Below are 20312 nucleotides of genomic sequence, written 5' to 3' on the forward strand. Positions count from 1 at the left end.
AAAAAGTTTTTTATAGTTTTGAGTTTTTAAATTAAGAAAATTTCTTGCTGAAGCTTTCCATAATACTCAAATTTGGTATCCCCTTGAGAAACACGGAACTACGCTCCTGCCACCGCTTGTATCATCAAAGGGAAAACTGAAGCGAGAAGGGGCGTTGATTTCAACGATTTCATTGCCGTAAGGCGGTGGTAATTGTATTGTAGTTGAGTGCCGAGGGCTAAATAAAACCACTAATAAGCCAAATGACGTGCATTTGTCAAGAAGTCCGTTCTGATCTTGGCTTACGTTCTTTGCAAAGTCACCATTTTGTTGGGGTCGTGGCTAAGGTTGGAAGTTAATCGGAAGTAAATAAATCGAAGTCCTTCAGTGCTCTCGCTGAGCCTTTGGTAACTTTAATTGCTTTGGGATTATCAGGGTCATTTTGTAATTTTAAATCCTGTTTAAGAAACCCTAAAGCACCTTTTTAGGCATCAAATAACCATATTTCTATATTCTTTTAAATAACTATTGTATTATGAAAAGAACTTTAATTTACTTCGAGAAAACAGCCAATCTAAAATACCCTCCTACTTCCACTGGCCAACCAGAAAACAGGAATTTCAAAATGACTTCTTAACTAACAATGAAGCTCATTTAATTTGCCAACGATATTCTAGCCCATATTGTTTCCATTTAATATTTTAGAAACGAAATTTTCAAAAAATAATAATGCCGGGAAAAATACTCCAGGACAATGGAAAAGCCCCGGCAATACAATAATAATTCGGTGTGGTAGCGGAGAGGGAAAACCATTCGGGTCAGACTGAGGAAGACTGAGGAAATACCAACAAAACTTTGCAAAAAAAAAGGCAGTACAAAAATTTTTACATAATCAAAATAATGACTCTAAAGCTTGATGAGAGAGATGGGCGATGGGACGAATGGGGTGGGGTATACGGTTGGATTGCGCATCTGAGCCAAGAAATAGACGACAACAATAACAAAAATAAATAAAGGCAATGACAAAAGTAAATTTCAAAATGCAAACAAAGGTAACACGAGGTGGGTGGAAGGTTTCAGGCTAATCTCTCAAGTGGCAAATGCATTCAAATGAATGTCAGTGATATTGAGGAGCTTTCTGGGAGGCAGGGGGTGGCTTGGCTGCTAGGAGGGAAGAGTCCTGAGGGCAGGACGAAGTGCTGATGCAGCAAGGACAGCAGCAGGGTCTCAATGGCAACGCGGCCTCGGCGAGGAGAAGCTTAACACATGCACTTGAAATTTAATATCACTGCCGGCGTCCCCATCGACTTAGCTGCATTTTATTATAGCATACTTTCCAGCTGCCCCATTCCTCTCTCATCCTTCATCCTCCTGGAATGGCGGCGACTCATCTCCAGCAGCCGGCACAATAATCCCTCATATTTATTTTTGCAAAATTATTTGCTTTGTCTGATTGCGGATTTGCAGCTGCAGCGTTTGCACAGTTACTTTGCAGCAGCCGCAGCAGCATCAGAATCGGAATCTGAATCAGAATCAGAATGAGCAGCAGCAGAGGCATCCTCCATAGGGGCTCCACAGTTGCCAGATTCGGTTCCCGGCAATGAATGAAAGTTCTTTATGGGCATTCGGTCCCGAGCCGGGTACTCATTTAATATGAAAGCAAATTGCATAAAATCACACCTGCAAGCCAACTTAGCACCCGCCCAGCCTTCGGCCCCCCGGTTACCTGGCAGCCAATCCCTGGCGCTTAGCGAAAGGGACCAGAGTCCAGGACCAGGACTCAGCTCCTGGTCGAATTGCAACCGGCAAGCGGTGGGATTCTACACGGGAAAGAAAACATGACAGTGCTTTAACATAAAACGATCTTTGTTAAAAGAATTAAAAATACTAACCTAAGATGTAGATTTAAAAGATTCTGCTTACAAATGAATACACAATATACATAATAACTAAACTCATTTTCCATCTGATTTTAATATTTACAGACTCCTATTGTATAAATCCCTAGTCATTCTTATCAACTTATCTCATTCCACATATAGAAAATTTCATTTCATAAAGAAAAACACCAAAATTACTGCAACATTTTTGAGATACATATTTTCTCCGTGCATGACAGCCGTAACCGTGCAAATATCGACTGCAAGGCCCGGACGCAAACAACATGCTGCCCATCCAGCGAAGTGATGTCCCTCTCCCTGTCCCTTCCCCATCCTTGTCCCTGCCCACCACCGGATCCTCCACCGCCTGCGCCTCCTCCTTGGGCAGTTGTAAAAACACGTTTATGGCCTCTCCCTTTTTGCAGAGTGTCTCTGTCTGTGTCCACATCCCACATCTTGACTGCATGCCAAAAATACTGCCACCGGAACAGAACAGAACAGAACAGAGCTGAACTCAACTCAACTCAACTCAACCGAACTGAACTGAACCGAACTGCACTGCACTTCACTGTCACCTAGCGATTACACGGGCAGGGATAAAAGGATGCAAAAGGATGCGCCAGGGGGCTCAAGGGCGAGTAGGTGGCATGTGGGTGGGGCAACTTTACGATGTCTTGCAGAAAGGAGAAGGAGGGGAGGGAGAGGAAGAGGCAGAGGAGAAGCTCACACAAATAAAGTCGCGAAATGGGCCTGTTACTAATTTTGTGGACATGTAAAAGTTGCAGTCGTCCCAGGCAAATGCAGTAAAACGCCCGACAAACTCAAATTGGAATACACAAAATGCCCAAATGTGTTTGTTAATAGAGAACTTCGTTGTTAAGGCGCATCACGAGAATGACGGTGATAAAAGATATATGACCTCTAAAAGAAACAATTATATATTTTGGTATAAGATCGGAGGACTTACAAGGGGGGAATATGTTGCTTAAAATAAGTTTAAAATGCAAACTACATTGTATGAAATAGTTTAAAACTAATAAAAGCTGCGACAAAATAAATTTAATTTAACTTTTCATTTAACTTGTCAATTTGAATTTGAAAGAATATAATTTATGGCAGGTTTCTCGATGTCATATTCAGTTTTTGCATTCAATTATATTGCCGTGCCGGAATCGTTAGCAGTGTGAATGTTTCCGAAACAGATATTTAACTCAACGTAAGAATTAAACGTAACATTGAAAAATCGTCCATAAATACTAACATTTTTTATTATTTTTTTTAATGTAATAATAATAAATATAAGACCCTAGCAACCCTAAATAATCCTACCCCGTATTCAGCCTTTAATCTCAAGTATTTTAGTAACTGAAACTGCTGACTGACCATTAAAAACCGGTTGCTCTTTCCCATTCCCAATAGCAAATCCCTCTCTTCCACTATAAAGCGAGCCCATCTCTTTCTACTGTCCCGCACGAGTGAAATTGCATACGTTTAGGCGTTAGCTTTTTGGTAGCCCTGTGTTTATGTAGCTGTCACGGCCACGCCTTGTCGCAGTTGGCACTTTGCAAAACGCCCACGTTGCAGTTGCAGTTGCAGTGGCACTTGTTGTTGTTGTTGTTGATGATGTTGATGTTGTTGCTGCTGTTGTCAACGCTTCGATTTTGCAGCTGTAGACAATAAATTTGTGCCCGCTCATTGTCAACTAAAATCAAAAACATAATTCAGAGCTGCCAGCACAGGAGCACCAGAGGCCGCAATGTTATGCAATGGCGTAGTGTCTGTGTGTGTGTGTGTTTGTGTGAGTGCTGGGCATGAAATTAACACAAATGCCAAAACACCAGCAACAGCAGCAAGTGGGCGTGGCCCGGGGCTAAGGACTCCGCACTACGGACTCCAAAGTCTGGACTCTGCAGACCATGGACATTGCGCTTGCATTTAATGCATTCGCAGCTGCAGGGGCAGCCACATCAGGCGAAGGACCACAAATCGGCAAATCCATCTCAGCAGGCGGATATATTAAGCCACAAACGTACAACTGCACTGAGAGAAAATTTGATTTTGAGATAGAAAAGGAAACTTATATTAGGCCAATTAAAAGCGCAAATTCTAGCTTCACGATAACATTTTCCTTATTTAAACTATCTTGTTTATACTTTGTAGGTCATAAAAACAAAAACTAAATGTTATTAAATTTTTCCCTCTCTGTGGATAAACACTACTGGGCAGATGCGAATGACTTCCGGTAGTCGTCAGTGTTGTTTGTTTAAAGCAAATAGCAAATACCGATCGAAAAGCTGCCCTGCTGAACTATTCAAGCCAACCACCCACCCACTTCCCCAATTTTAGCTACCCAGCCACACTAACGACCCACATGACAACCACTAATCTGCACTTGTAGTGACATTATATGGACATTTGTAATTTCCGGTCGATGCCATTTTTATAACCCCGTTCACAACGCATAAAGGAAAATTTGCAACAATGGGGCTTACAACAATAAGCTGCTGACCAGAGAAGAAAGGCCAAGATTGAGGGGTTGGGAAAAAGGGTTTCGGGTGGGTTTTCTTTTCGGGTGCCAACTTTTGGGTCACAAAGAGCGACAACTTCAGCTCGTTTACTATTAAAAAAGCCACCCACCCACACCCACAAAGAGAAAGCTAGCATTTCGATTCTGTTTACGAGCTCTCATAAAAAGTTGAATTTTATTTCAAGCGGCCAGGAGTCAATGGGAAAATGTGTCGGCGTCTAATGAGGCTAACCTGCCATTCTAAAAAGGCGGTGAATATCAACTGAAGTACACACACACACACACTTGGTAGTCCTAAGCAAACATTCTGGAAAATGAAGGCATGCCACATTTGCTTAGCCTCTGAAAATGTTTGGCTTATTGCCTTATTAAGTTCATAAAACTTTCGAGTATTTAAAGGCAACTGCAAGTGCTTATGAAATTATTGCCAGCACACAGATTCCCAGGCTATGGCTTTGGCTATGGCACACCTGTGCTGCTAGGCCGTAAAGCAATTAGCCAAATAGCAGCTCGAATTGCAGCCAGCCTCCTTTCTCCCATTTCCCTAGCCCAAGGCATTTTCCATGGCAATCTGCTGGATTTCCATTAAAAAGGAAATTGAAGTTTACAAGTTTCGTGCAGGCAAAACAATGAACTTTGCTTTAAAGTTAACCACCAAGGGATAAGCATGGATAGACTTAGATTAACTAGATAGGATAAAGCTAGAGTTAAAGATGAAAGGTTATGTATTTAAAGCTTACAAAAAAAAATTCTAAAACTAAGTTCCAAGTAAAAATAGGAATAAAAACACAATTAAATTGCGAGAAAACTTAATTAAATCATCTTTTAACTGCATTTCTTGTATCAAAAAAATCAAGACTAAAATCAATTTGTTTTTGAAAACAACATTTGATGCGCACACAACCCGTATGCCAGAGTTCAGCCGGAGGACAAAGGATATTCTTTTTTTATGATTTTGGGCTTGGGTTTGCCCGGAGGTCGAAGGTGTGACGGCAAATAAGGTTTAAACGCTTGCTTCATTTGGCCCAGGTGGAAAAGTCAATATTGCGGCTTTAGTTGGGAAATATTAACTGTCTCCGGTTGCAAGCTCCTTGGCTGTTGCCTGCTTGTTTCATCCCGTGTCCTGCGTCCTGTGTCCTGCATCCTGGAGTCCAGGAGTCCTGGGCTAAAGGTAAACCTCAACTATTTGCATACAATTTGTAGAAAATAGAAAATAATCAAAGCAATGTGCAGCTAACCATGAAGAGGGGAGAGGGGAAAGTGTGTTTAAGGGAGAGGGTGGTCCAGGGGTCAGGAGCTACTTAGCAAACATCAACACCTGTTAAGGGTTACACTCGAGAACAAAGCTGCAAATTGGCTGGTGGTAAGTGCAGCTATGGCTAAGGGCAACACGACCCACGCCTCCAAAAACCCAAGCCACCCACCCATCAACCCACTAGAAGCAACAGCTACAACAACATCTAATCAATTTAACACAGAGCGTGTGAGAGAGAGAGAGAGAGAGAGACGGGTATACACACAGCGAAAGAGACGGGACGAAGGAAATTCTGCTGACCGCAGGCATTGGAATTGTTCCGGGTCCTGGCGATGCCATAGAAATGGCCACGGACGTAGAAGTGGACGTGGAACATGGACGAAAGGGCATTGGTCGTCCGAAACTTCATTATGAGATTTGTGTAATTGTTAACCAATTTACCGTTACGTTTTGCATGCCACAAGCAAGCAAAAGCGGCCAATCGGCCTTCCCTCCTACCATTCCCGGTCATCTCGATAACGCCCGTGATATATTGTCCAAATTATAATGCCGGAAATGTTATTAATTCAAAGCGTAACTCAATTCCTGGCCACTAATTACGATGTTGTTGCGTTGATGATGATAATGACGCCGAGGACGAGTACGAGGACGCTGACGATGCCTGCAGCCATCAGCATTTACATTCAGCCCGATTCCAGAGATTCTCTCTCTATATATACACATATATATATATATTTATTTATTTATATATATGTCAAAATGGTATTTACATATTTCTGCCATTTTACTTGTCAGTGGCTGCAATTATGCCAATTGCTCATGCAACCGGAGAAAGCAGGCTTATACCACAAACACACAGTACTAATATTTGACATTTGAATGGAATAATCGCAGAATGCGGTTCCATTTATATTTGTTTTCGAATTATGCCCAAATTCAGACTCTCAAAGGTATTGCTTTTCATCTATGCCGCTCAATTAAAGCATTATAGCTGCCATTTAAGCCATGAAATTAATATTTAATTGGTGTCAAAAAATTAAATGAGCGACCTTAATTTTGATTCTCAATATCCTAGAGAAATATTCAATTAGTTAAAATCTAAATTGGGTTTTTTTTTAATCAAATCATGAACCATATATCCTGACTCTGATGGGGATTATAAACCCCCTTCCAGCAGACATAAATATTTACCTTTGCCCCCACCTTAAACCCCTCCATTAATATGACTTTTATAGTCTGCTAGCCCAACACTGTGCAACATAACCGGTGTTAGCCTAATTAAAAATGCCAAATGTTGTTGGCACAGCCGCTGGCTAAATGGAAATTATTATGCATTTCCACTGTGTTGCACGGCTGGCGATGACAACCAGCTAATGCTGCCAGTATTGCCAGGGATTTGGCCCAGTTTGGATTACATACCCGTATATACCCCCGATTCGTTTTTTCCAACTGAAATGACCTTTAATTGTTTGATGGCTCACACACATGGACGGTGGCAGGCTCAAAAACCACTTTCGCTTATTGGAAAGGATGCAGGAGAGCTGGTTTATTGATCGGCGGAATGCTTTTAAGACGCGCGCATAAAAATAATAATGATGCCGCGGCGTGGTGTCAAAGGGGCAAAGGGGCAAAGGGAGAAGCAGAGGCAGCTGCACATAGAAATAAATATTTATATGGGCGGCATCTATAAATTGAATGGCGAAAGGGTTGCCGCCAACCCCTTCGCGAAAAACTCAGGTGAGACAGGCGGGACTTATGGGCTTTGGGCCAACATACACACACACAGTAGCAGCATTTGGACCTGGACATTTTTACGATGTGATTTCACATAACCACAACAGACGTGCAGACAAACAGCAGGAGCAGAACGGGAGGGCGCAGGACGAAGGACGAAGTAGCGGAAAAGACGACATAAGTTGCAGACGCGCGTTGGTGATAAACTTTGAAATTGCCAGGACGAAGGGGGCCAGCTCGGGAATTTATTACCCTCCAGCGGCATCAAGGAGCTCTCCACACACACACATCCTTCGAGAAGCACAAGCGGATTCTAATAAGCAAAATGCGCTGTCCTGCAGCAGGAATCGGAATTATGGGGCATTACCCAAGGAGCAGCCTTAACCCTTGTTTACCACTCTTCTAACCATTCCCTCTTTCCCCAGAAATCTGGCAGTCTGACAATCACCCATCGTTGTAAACCCATAGTTGCGGCTTGATTTCGATGCCATGCCAAGCATAACCAAGGCATTAATTTTCCGAGAATCACAAGGCTAGAAAATATATAGATGTCCTTTCGCTGATTTTGCAAGTGTCAGCGTGAAGATGGGCCACCCACTCGAGTTGAGTTGAGTTGATTTAATTCAATTCATGGACAGACAATGATTGTGTCAATTGCCGCATGTTTATCATTGTGACAGCCAAACTTGGCACTGTCCCGGCCAAAATCTTGGCACACAAGCCCGAGACCACAAACCCAATAGAGGCAGGAGTCACAGCTACACAGTCACAGCGGAAATTGTGGAAATTGTATGTAAGCGTATTAGTTTGGCAATTGTGCAAGTGTCACGCTGGAAAACCCTTTCTCTAGCTGGAGGGAAATCTGGTTGGTTTAGTTGCGAAAAAATGAAAGAATCGAAGGGTCATTATGATCTCATAGCAGCAAATTGACATATTCTGGGTCTCATTCATATCAGTCCTTCAACCAATGGGGTTGGGAGGCATTGTAAGTAATGTGATATGTAAGTGTATAAATAAAATCATGTGCCAACGGTATGTAATGTTCAATTACATGATATTAAGTTAAAGATTTAGGAAAACAAAGTCGTTGAAAGATTAGTAAAACGTCCTATGTTTCTCTGGTTACCATGTCTATGTTTTAAAGAACAAACAGATAGCTTTTAACCAACTTAACTGAACTTTTTCATTGGTAAAATCGATTTAACTTTTACAGATGCGCAAATCTATATCATATTTTACCATACTCGCCAAATATTGTTTACAAAGAACGAGTCTATCTGTATTCTTTACCAGCAAAATTCGACACTTAAAATTTGACCACAAGCAATAAATGGTCATCATTTTGAATCTACTTCTAGAAATAAATATTGAAAATAGTAAAAATAATAATTATCAAATATACTTTATGAAATTTAGTTTCAGCTTACTGGCAAGTTCTCTCTCTCATTTCTCTCTAGCATTTGAATAGTTCCAAGGGGGATGATATTAATCATGGAAACAAGGTGTGTAAAAAGCGATATTTGTTATATTATTGGATATATTTTAATTCTTATAATGTAATATATAATTTTATGAATCGAAATAGGGTTTTATGTTAAATTTGCTATCCTCTTTCCGAAGCACTCAAATCTTTGTTCTTCCTGAGGCGTTTACCTATACAATGAAACCATTGCCGAGTTTGTCACACACTTTCTGCCTTAGATGACCATGTTGCCAATTAGGGGGTTTTTTCTTGCCAGTAAGGGCTATATAGCAGCTCACCCAGGGGTACGATTCAGGGCAGGTTTTCAATTACACATTATGACTGCTGCACGGTTCTGCCCCAAAACTGCAGTAAAATTTCACCTACCCCGAAACTCTCCCTCGCTCTTTTACACACACCAACACTCAGACATTTGGAAGAAATTGGATTTGCGACTGGTGGCTTTAGCCAGCTATTTCTTTTTGGCCATTTCCCTTCCGTTTGCATTTGGCTCGCTTTTTATGGGCTAACCGGTTCACCCCGCAGTCGAAGTTCCCGGCCCGTTGACTTTTATGAACTTATAAACAAGAGCCAGGGCAACCCTTTCGGCCTGTTGCTGCCACAGCTACTTCCAGTGCTTATTATGTGGATTATTAGAGGGATTTACTCGCTGCCATGTACAAATTCATGTGCTCCAACTTGGATTCCGGCTGCCGGCTGTCGGCTGTCGGATGCTAGCTGCCGACTTCGCTTCCTTCGCTCTCACTTGGTCTTGGTTTTGGCATCAATGACATAAATAAAAAGATTTCCAAAGGATTTGCCTGTGGGACACCGCACCCAAACACCAAAAAAAAACAAAAATAAAACACCCTCGGCATTGAAAAGCCAAGACAAACCGAAAGTTTCTTCCTGTCCCGTGAAAATGTCGAGGTGTGTGGGTGTGATTTACCCGGATGCCAAGAGCTAAGAGCTCTGCCAAGTCAGTGTTGATCTCGGCATTGCCATAAATTGATAACCGGAATATAAATGTATATATAGAGAGGGAAATGCTTACATTGTTGACTCAACTGGCCATTGATAAGCCGCTTTCTCGCCCGGCGTAAACAATGACGTGTGCTGGACTTTCACTTCCAGTGGCCTGTTTGGCTGGCAATTGTTTATAAAATAGATGAGTTACGAAGAGTACCCTGTAATACGGTTTCTATAGAAATTCTTAAAAATGCAGAATAAAAGAAACTGACAATATCAATATATTATTTATCATATTTTTGGAGACATTTTTTAGTCGATTTTAAATGTTATAATGTTTTAGTAGTTCATTATCCTTCTTCACTTTGGCTCCAATGTCATAATCATATCTAGGAACTATCTTATACTTCCTTACAAAGTGATAGGCTTAACCCTATCCCATTTCCAACAGGGTATCAAATCTAATTTGAATAACTTATCGACCAGATGCTCTCGTTTCCCAGATAAGCTCGATCGACTTCCTCAACCTTTAAATCACATGTTTAACCCAATTAAATAACATCAATTAGCATTGCAGAGTGTCAAAGGCAGAAAACCATTAAAATACTATTTATTGAAAATGTCAATAAAAGGTTTAATTTCAATTAAAGAATAAATTGCTAAAGTAAGATAATAATTCAATTAGGTCTATTGCAACTTTGCGGTGTCAATCAAGAGTGTTTCACTTTGATAGATGGCTAATTAATGTGGCAATGCAAGGCACATGTGGCTGCAGTCTGGGGAGCATCAGGTGAGCTGCCTGGCATTTCGGAGCACCCTCAGGCGCGAGTACACGATGTCCCAGTCGATGAAGGCGCCCAGAATGTGGCGCACATTGTGCTCCGTATCATCGTAACCGGTTCGTCCGTGAACCAGTCGCAGATTGTTAAACGTGAGCACGTCGCCGGGCGTGGTCTTGAATCGGGACGAGTGCTCATGGGCCAAACCCACAAAGGTCGCCATCGCCTCATACCACGGACGCACCTGCTCCACAGGCACGCTGAAGTGGCTGTCGCGCTGCGGAATGCTGTGGTTGATGCGCATACACTGCCCCTCGGCGTCCAAGCTGCAACGTTATTCGAAGTAGGGGTTTGATTAGCTGGAATGATTTATACAACAACTATTTATGTTTCCCCTTGAAAAATATGTTTCTCCGCTATTAAGAAATATTCGAATTATTAAGGTAAGACCAATATATATTGTCCTGAGAAGAACAAACTTAATGTGCAGACGAAGACAGCAATTAACTACGACTTGGGAAATGGCAAGAATTATGTTAGTAACTACTACTCTCCAAATTTACTCACTTGATCACCGGTGCCCTCCAGATATTGTGGAACTTAAGATCACCGTCGCTGCCAATATCCGCCCAATCCACAGGAGTCTGGCAGAGAACACGGAACTGCTCTGGATATCGATCCCGCATCATTTCTGCCACATAAAAGGCATCGGCTAGCAGATTGACTCCACCCGGAGAAGCTGACTGTTCCAAGGTGTGGAGCATGGTTACCCCAGGCAGATACTCCAAGTAAGGCATGTCTGTGTGGAGAGGAAGAGGGGCTGCTAAATAGGCGTAATTACTGGCTCCGGGTTGAGCTCGAACACTGAATTCCTCTCCATAGGTGGTGCGTCTCATGAATCCAACTCGATTGGATAATCTTCGAAGGACATCCATTTCCAGAGGAGCGTCCTTCACCATAGCTACTCCATACACTGCCAGGTGGTAAAGCCATTGTCTCAGTGCGGCATCACAGCTGATCAATTCTTCGTAGTAGAAAACTTGACGAATTTGCTCAAAAGTCCTGTCCGCTCCACAATATCTGCTCCGGGCGATAACATTCGCGCAGGTAACGCTGGCGATTTGCAGGTGAGAAGTCCCGTTCCCTCAACCAACTGAAAGGATACTGGGAAGCGTGTCCATCGGACCACTCTATGAACAGGATCTTCTGATCTCTATCCACACTGTGCCGCAGAACCCGGACACTTGTGTCCAGGTTGTTCCACAGCTGGGGCAACCTACTCAAAGTCTGTGGCAGAAAGCACTCCTTGCAAAGGCAGTTATCACGTAACCAGATGTCCGGAAAGTACATGTCCTCCCGATCAGGATCTGGAACGTGGACCAAGCGGGGCTGATCCTGCTCCTTCGGTGCACTTAGCTTGGGTGGCTGGTAAGCCACATCTCGGCGTTCCGCTTGGAACATCTTCAGCAACCAACGAATAGGTCTTCCGATTGCGGAATGATTTGTGGATCGGGAAGCGAGCAAACAGCCCACCCTCTGGGGTACGTGGCCAAAAAGATAGACCCGATTAATGATCGCGTGAGGTTCACATCTTAGGCTACACTGTAAAAAAAAACTTTCAAAATATTAGTTGACAAGATAATGCAAAACCGTGTTTAAATTCAAACCTTTTTAAGTTGAAAATTATTATTTCATGTCTTTCCTATTGATATCATAACTTTCTTTTTTAATGATTTTGTATATAAAAAATTCTATTAAATATTTTTGAATAATTTCTTGCATGTTACGTTGCTCATTAAAATATTATATTTGTTTACGCCCATATTACTTTATAAAGCATTTACTTTCATAAATAAATTTTGAAAAGGCTGAAACTTTTCTTTGAAAAAATAGCCTAAGTTAATTAGCTGACTAAGTACTAAAATTTCTTTTTCAAGTGCACGACAATCTAAGTCTAGTCTTATCAATCCTTTGTGAACAGTGCAGAGTTGCTGTCGCAGCGTTTTGCGTGGCTATATGTTGGTGTCTCCCCTCGCTTTAAGGCCCCGACGCCGGCGATGTAAAATTAAAAATGCAAAATTAATTTCTGGATAAAACTGCAAACGCCTGCGATTTTGCATAATTGTTTGTCAGCTGCAGCTGTGCGGAGGGGGAAGAGCGCCATCTTCGACAGCCTTTTCATGGCCCTCCGAAACCCCACTCCCGGATGGCGCTGCCCCGGGGAAGTGCCGTCAATCATTGTTAGGCGCATTGATCACTTCATTCACATTCGTATTCGCATTCGCATCCACAGCAATGCTGATTGCAATGCGAATATCCTGCCGTGGCAGTGGCAGCGGCAGAAAATCATAAACAATAACCATTTCATGCCGGGGAAAACAACGGGCATAAGAATCGGCAACAACAGTATCTGTTAACCAGTATATATGGCGCGATTTTTAATTATCACTTTCGCATTCGCATTTTGTGTACGAGTATTGTCTGCCTCGAAAACGACTCGTATCTATCCATCTACATTTCCATTTCCACTTCCACATTTCTCTTTTCCATTTCCATGGTAGGGCCTTTTACGCCTCGAACAAAGAAAGCGAACCGAACAATCCATCGAATGCTCAGCTTTTAGCTTAGATTCAGATTCGTTACAGCGGGTTAGGGTATGTGAAAAGTATTTATGGGGACTATGAGTACTACAGGTGCGTTTTATTTTAAGAATAATTCAAAAATGTAAAGTAAATATAGAAAACGGATTTGTAAGCGTCATGATTGAAAGTTTTTCGGCGTTTTAACAATTGAAAATTGGCTTAGTAATTAAGTTAAAAATGTAGACATCAAACACTCAAGAATTGCATTTCCCAAACTCCCCTTTAGCCCACGTCTAACCCCCTAAAAAGAGCATCGAAAATGAATGAGAAATCCTTGGCAACTTCTACATTTAATGCATTGTTTGGGAGTGGAGGAGTCCCAGTTTTCCCCCAGCAGAACTTTATTGTTTTCAATTAAAAACACTCACAGCCCATTCAGCTAACGAATCCATTCGCTCGGCAGTTTTCAGAGCGGGCATTCATAGGCTCGAAAGCTCGAAGGCAGCGAAAGCCGGCGACATGACACAATTGCAGATGCAAGTGAAATGTAATGAGGTGTAATGAAAATGCATTCAAGTGACAGTTTTTCCATTCCATTCGCCGGGCTCCTTTCGCCAGTCGCCCACCTGCACTTAACAATAATCAAGAACAACAATAGTAACAAAAATATCGATGAAAACAGCGATGAGTAATGAATTTCTTCAAAAAAAGAAGAAGGAGTTTGTCAAAGCATAGAGTTTGCTCATAAAATGATCTCAGAGAGAGTATTTTAATTTGATTTTATTGAAACGAAAACAAGCAAGCAAACTCTTTATCCAACAACCGATCAAAACAGACCGCAAATTATGCAAAAACATCGAGTGCAACACTTATGAAAATTAAACGGAACCCACAGGAACCGCAACATATCCAGCGAAACAATGCCCAAACCGAAATTGAAATTATTTATTTTCGCCACCCATCAAATAACACACAAATAAATCAGTTCCAAAGTTACAACAGCGCCGAATTTAAATCCCCGTAAAATATTCATAAAGCCAGCAAACAAAAAAATTTGAAACGGAAGTGAACAGGTGAGTGAACCCGGGGATGAGTGGAGTTAACAATGCCCGTCTAACTGAGTGCCACAATGGCTAACGCTTTGGGCCTAATTAGCCTCGTGGGTGGGCGATGAGGATTTTGGATTTTCGGCTATCCATGACAATGCCAGAACGCATAATTAGGCAGAAAGCCCGACTCTCGAGAATGGGCCCAAATTGGTCTTGGGCGTATTGTATTTCCGTCCGGCCGTAGAAGAAAACCTCTAGCTCAAAAAAATGTAAGCCCACCTTCGCAATACTTGGCGAGGCAAAGTGCAGTAAGTAGCTGCGGCCACTGTGGGACACATAAATAAATACGCCCACGAAATCCGTAAATATGATTAAGTGCCAAATTTATTTACAGCTCCCTGGTTGCCTTTAAAAAACCAAAAGCAGAAGCCAGCCAACAAAAAATGTACAGTATATATAGAAACGTTAGCAGACGTAAGCCGAAGTCACCATTACCATCTTCCGGCAGTGAAAAGGTAGCCAGGTGCAGGCGCCTTCTGCTTCTTCTTCTTCTTCTTCTTCTTCTGGCCAACTCGATTACAATTACGTGCGCTAATTGCACTTTAAACGCGTCCGAGCTTGCCAAGCCATCCATCCGTCCGTCTTTCCATCCGTCCGTCCGACGGTTTGCTCACTGCCCGCACAATTCTGTTTCTCATTTTTATGGCATTTCCTTTGGCCCAACTTACAACTATATAAATTTGCAAACATGATGTCCTTGGCTAGGACTCTTTTCGTCCTGCTCAAAACCCTTACGACTCCCAGCCCGTTCTGGCTCTCGTATTGTAATAGCCCGGCTGCCAAGGCTACCAAGTCATCGTCACCGCCGCTGCCGTAATTCAAAGTGACGCTAAATTTAGTTTAATACAGACACGGAACAGTGGGCAAGGCAGGAGTGCTTTTCACTGGATTTAAATAAATTTAAATTTGAAATAAGATTCTCTGCTCATTTTACATCTTAAATGAAACTTCAGACTTAAAATAATCACTTAAAAGAAGTCTGAAGTATATCATCGAAGTTAGTGTTATCTTGATGATAAAAATAATATCATCGGAGCTATATTTAGCATCAATTCAATAAAAACAAACATATTTAACTCTTCACAAAACTAATTTTTATCATATCTCAATTAGCTACTGCAAACCACTGTGCCGGTGAAATAAATACAAAGCTGTCTTCTTAGTCGGCAGCAAGTGGCCCTTATAATGGGCCAAGGCGTAAGTCCATGTCTGGCTGCCTGTTCACCTGGCTGACTTTCAGCCCACATCCCATCCGCATCCACATTCACATCTTAACCCATCTCACTCACCTGCTCCATGGCAGTTGGTTCTTTTGCTCATTTACACCTTTTATTACGTATGCGTGCGTCGGTGCAAAAGCAAAGTTTGCAGTTTAGTTTGCCATTAACGTGGCCATAAGCGCTGGCCACCCCGATATGTATGCCATTCCTTCCACTTGCTTGCTATTCATATGCAAATAACGCCAGCGAGGTGTGCCTCGAGAGTTGTATATATCCGGAATATCCAAGCACTTTGAAGTTTCCAAACCATCCGGGCTAAATCAAAGTCTCTAGCATGCGCTCATGCCTCAATGCATTGTAATTGTTTGGTTGTGCGTGTGTGTGTGTGTGTGGGAGTGTGTGTGTGTGGGAGTGTGGGAGTGTGTTGTCAAAACTGAAGTTCACAACGTCGTCTTTTTCTTGAGAGCATATATGTACACTGGGAAAGAGTATATATTTTATAGAGTAATTCCCATTTAATACAAAATCCTTCAAAGTCTTTTAAAAATATATTCAAAAAGATTGATTAATTATAATTGCAATTTATCATCTGAACTTGATTTTAAAAATCCCATAAAATATTTAAATAATTTGCGCTTTTTTAAGTCCACCTTCTTTTCCAGTGTCATTATAAAGTCTAACATGTGTGTATGTGTGTGCGTGGGCTGGCTTGCGGGCAAAAGTTTTTAATGTGAAAAGTGCAAAGGAGAGTGCAACCCTCATGCGAGAAGCATGTCATTCTCTGTCGCCCGCACGGCAACCCCCTTTTTGGGCCATGGCCCGCCACGTCACTGCATTTTAATTTACTGCATACCTTGAGGCGCCATTCGCCTGCGCTCGCAGTCCAAGTGGCAAAGTCCAATGTACGCTCCTCCACTAGAAAGAAGCTGACTTGTTGCCTTCCTTGGCGCACAGATGCACACCCTCACACACGGCCACACTCACACCCTTGCAGATGTTCCACCCCTCGTGACAAAGTGGCGCTGCGTTTTGCATTTTACTGCAAATTAAAGGATTTCTTTTGCCTTTCGAGTTGACAACTTAAGATACTTAGGCATAAAAAGCCTGTCATACATGTCTGCCCTCATAAGAGTGTATGGGTGTGTGTGAGTATGTGTGTCTATGTGTGCGTAAAGAGAATTAAGTGCAGTGCGCTTTGTTGAGAATCACTCGAAACAAAAGCCACAGGATACTGCTGGCCCCTCCTGCATTTCTTTGGCCAACCCCACTTTTGCTGACATGCGGGGTCGCCCTGTCAATCCACCAACCCATTTTTCGATTTCCAGATTTCCAGCACCTTTCTCGCCTGCGTCGTCGTCCATTTTATTATTTTGCCTTGATTATTATTTTCCATTTGCGCAAAATTAAAATACCCCCCACAACAACAGCAACACAATGACAACACACAATTTTTTGGGTGAAAAAATAAGAGGAAATAGAAAAAATTGCTGGCTCCATTCAACCGCAAAAAGGGAAGAAAAAAGTCTGGGGTTGGGCGGGCGGTGCATGAATAATGTGAAACTGAAAACTTTTCATCAAAAATCAGCCAAAGGCTAAAACTGGACGTGAAACAGGCACAACAGAGCCCCCAGATTCCCCCAGCAATGGGAACCATCTCCCCTCTCTTTCCATCTCTCTCCCTCTGTCTTTCTATCTCCTCTCTCCGCTCGGGAGTGTCCTGGCAGATAGGGAAAAAAAGAACTCTGACAGGACGCCATGAAAAGCTCGCTTTGGTGTGACAAATCAAAGACTAACACTGAGCGCTTTGGTTAGAGCACAAAACGCACGCTCGGATGACTGGCAGCAGGGCTACATGACGGTGAGAGGGAGGAGCGGAAAGAGAGGTGGCGAGACGGCCAGTAAGAGAGGCCAGATCGGACAGGACTTGGGCGGTCACATTTGAAAGCCGCTGACAGCTCCAGTTGTTTAATGGCCAGATGCTTATCCAGATGTTAGCTCGCCAAAAATTCAAACTTTAAGGCGTCTGTCTAATCATATGAGCTTGGATAATGGGAAATTTAAAATTAGATGTTTAAAATTTAAGTACAGTAAATGAAATTAACTCATGGAAAAGGAAAATCTTTTTAGTAGTAGTAAAACCAACACGCTAAATGACAGTTTTGAAGTGCAAAGAAGACTTTCTTTAAATATTTTATTACACTTTGTATATGTTTAGATTTAATACTATATGTTAGTCTTAAAATGATTAACAAATTGAATACATATTTGCATTTGTTGAACCTAAACATATATTTGATGTATTTTTATTTCAAGCCCTTAAACCTATGATTGAGATCCTTGCTTGAAAACCAATTCGAAAATATATTAAATTACAACATAAATATAAAATTTTAAATGAATATTTTCCCTACCATTTTCTATTACTATTAATTATTAATTGTTCACTACTTTTTCTTGTTAATTGTCATTCCTCAGCCTTAAGATTGGTTTTCATGTTCACAATTACAAAGAGCTCTTCAGACATTTTCAAGATATTTTTTCTGGATTAAAGTTGCTAATATTACGAAATCTCATTCACTCACTTATGTTAAGTAAGGAAGAAGTCTAGCACAGGTGATTTCATTAAAATTTCATGTCTTCCCATTGTTTTTAATTCCCTTTCTTTAATTGATTGATTCTCGCACATCCTCGATAGATAAACTATTTCGATGCATTCGCGAATGCTAGCACGGTGGGTAGAAGGCTAACCTACCACCAACCACCATCCACCCGTGACTGAACCGAAAGAGTTATTTCAATTTGCAGTGTTTAAAGATAGTCGCTTCCTTTGATACAGCATTTGCGAATAGAATACAACAAAACACAACAAAAAATATATATATATATATATATATGGGGAACTGCAGCATGCCGCCGCCTGTTATTTTTTTTGCTTCTAATCAGAGCGCGCGCCTGCAAACAATGGCCGGTGTATTCTCGCACACACCACCATACCATTTCAGCTGTGCTCCGCTCAGCTCAGCAGCTCTGGCCAACCAGAAACCGAACCCATTCGCATCCTGGTATGGTACGTAGCTGGCAGTATCCTGGCTGGCAGGACTACTGTTGTAATGAAAAAGGGGCAGCAGCTCGCTGTTGCTTTTGGCATTGTTCATGCTCCGGCATGGCTTTACTTTTATGCACATGCAATTCTTTATATTTTTGCCATATATTTTGCAGAGCACAAATTTATTTGCGGCTGCAATTCCAATTCCCCGCTGCCAGGACGAAGGACGAAGGACGTTGGTACTCCGGTTATTGTTGCGGCTGCAACTTTGGTTAATGCTCCGGTTACGGTTGGAGGGATGGAGGGCGGCTTAAAGTGAAATACAGGATTTCAATTTGTCATTCGGCTTAAAGAGCCTGACAGGAAGCAAAAGCCTCTTATCCAGTGATGGTTTTGGGCTTGGCTGGGGGTTACATGCTGCCCCTCCATCTCCTCCTCCTCCTCCTCCTCTCAGTTCACAACTTACTGTGTTAATTGTTTCTGTAAAGTTTTTAATAACTCCGGGCAGCAGGCAGCAGGCAGCAGTCAGCGGCTTCCATCAGTCTCATTATTTATTTGTAATTTAATAAACAACAACTTGATGGCTGTAACCCTCGGCTCACTCCTTTCTTCTTAGCACTTAACCCCTTGAAATACCACCTCCTGCACTCCGACCTTCTATCAATTGCCGTGGGCCAAAATGGCAGGCAGCCATCGTCGTCATCGACGTTAACGGGTTTCCTGACTATTATTTGGCAGCAATTTATTTTATGTGAAAACTTTGTCAAGCTGCCTCCGAAGATTTTTATGGAGTCCTGGAGATCGCAGATCGCTTCCACTTTTGCCCGCGGCGTCAGCTTGAATTTTATTGCCATCGTGCATATTTTAATGAGGCATTAAAGCCTCGACCCGGTTGTGATTTCCAACGCTCCCCTCATCCCCCAAAACATATCCTCGTAATTTATGAGCAACTAAATATTTACAGGGTGTGGGATGAGGGGCTGTGTGTTTGACTTTGCCCGGCCCAATGTTTGGCTGCGTTTGCCGTTTTTAACACTCGATTACTTTAAATGCCATCGCCTCCTCCTCGACGCCCTTCGCATTTGACTTTGCCTGTCAATATTTGTTTTTGGCTTAACTAGCACACATTCATCCATACATACATACTGCACCTCCACAGCCACCCACAAAAGAGTCCCCTCCCCACATCAGCATTTTCCTACTGAGTTTTCAGACCGCTGTGTGTGTGTGTGTTTGCCCAGCTCCTTCATCCTTCTAGTTCCCCAACTTATGTAATGAGTATTTGGTTACACAAATCTTTGAGCTGACCCTTCCACGATTTTGGCCAGTTCGCTGTTATTGAATGAACGCTTAAATTACTAAGCAAATGACTCATTTATCAACTGCAGTGAACGTACTCCGGGATTAGCATGGCCTGTCAGCAGTCCTCCGAGGGAAGATTTCATTAAAAATGATTTAAAGGACGACTGAGCTGCTGGACTGCCGCCTGCCAATGGGAAACACATAAATTAAAATGTTTGGCATCCGGCAATGATTGCCAATGGGATGCACTGCATCCAAATGGACAGCGGTTGACATTTGAATGGTGGAGGAGGGATGAATTTTACGCTTTTGCTGTCGATTAACTCATTGGCAGTTGGGTAATGTTGTTAGACAGAGCTGATTTTCGAAAAATTTCATTTTCAAGATGGACTTTTTCATAAATTCTTAGCAGGGATATTTTAAGTCTGCCATTGGATTGAAAGTTTGGAAATGTTCTAAAATACCTAC

At 42.1% G+C, this 20312-nt stretch overlaps 1 protein-coding gene across 1 annotated transcript; it reads right to left on the bottom strand.

Annotated features, from left to right (window-relative positions):
• Positions 1–10592: 10592 nt before the first annotated feature.
• On the bottom strand, positions 10593–12046 carry LOC108111904 (gamma-butyrobetaine dioxygenase). The gene is given in 3 exon segments (XM_017221542.2): positions 10593–10911; positions 11153–11643; positions 11645–12046. Coding segments are annotated over 3 exon segments (1212 nt in total).
• Positions 12047–20312: the final 8266 nt, after the last annotated feature.

This window comes from Drosophila eugracilis, unplaced genomic scaffold (genome assembly GCF_018153835.1).
Source record: "Drosophila eugracilis isolate 14026-0451.02 unplaced genomic scaffold, ASM1815383v1 contig_90, whole genome shotgun sequence".
Classification (NCBI taxonomy): domain Eukaryota; kingdom Metazoa; phylum Arthropoda; class Insecta; order Diptera; family Drosophilidae; genus Drosophila; species Drosophila eugracilis.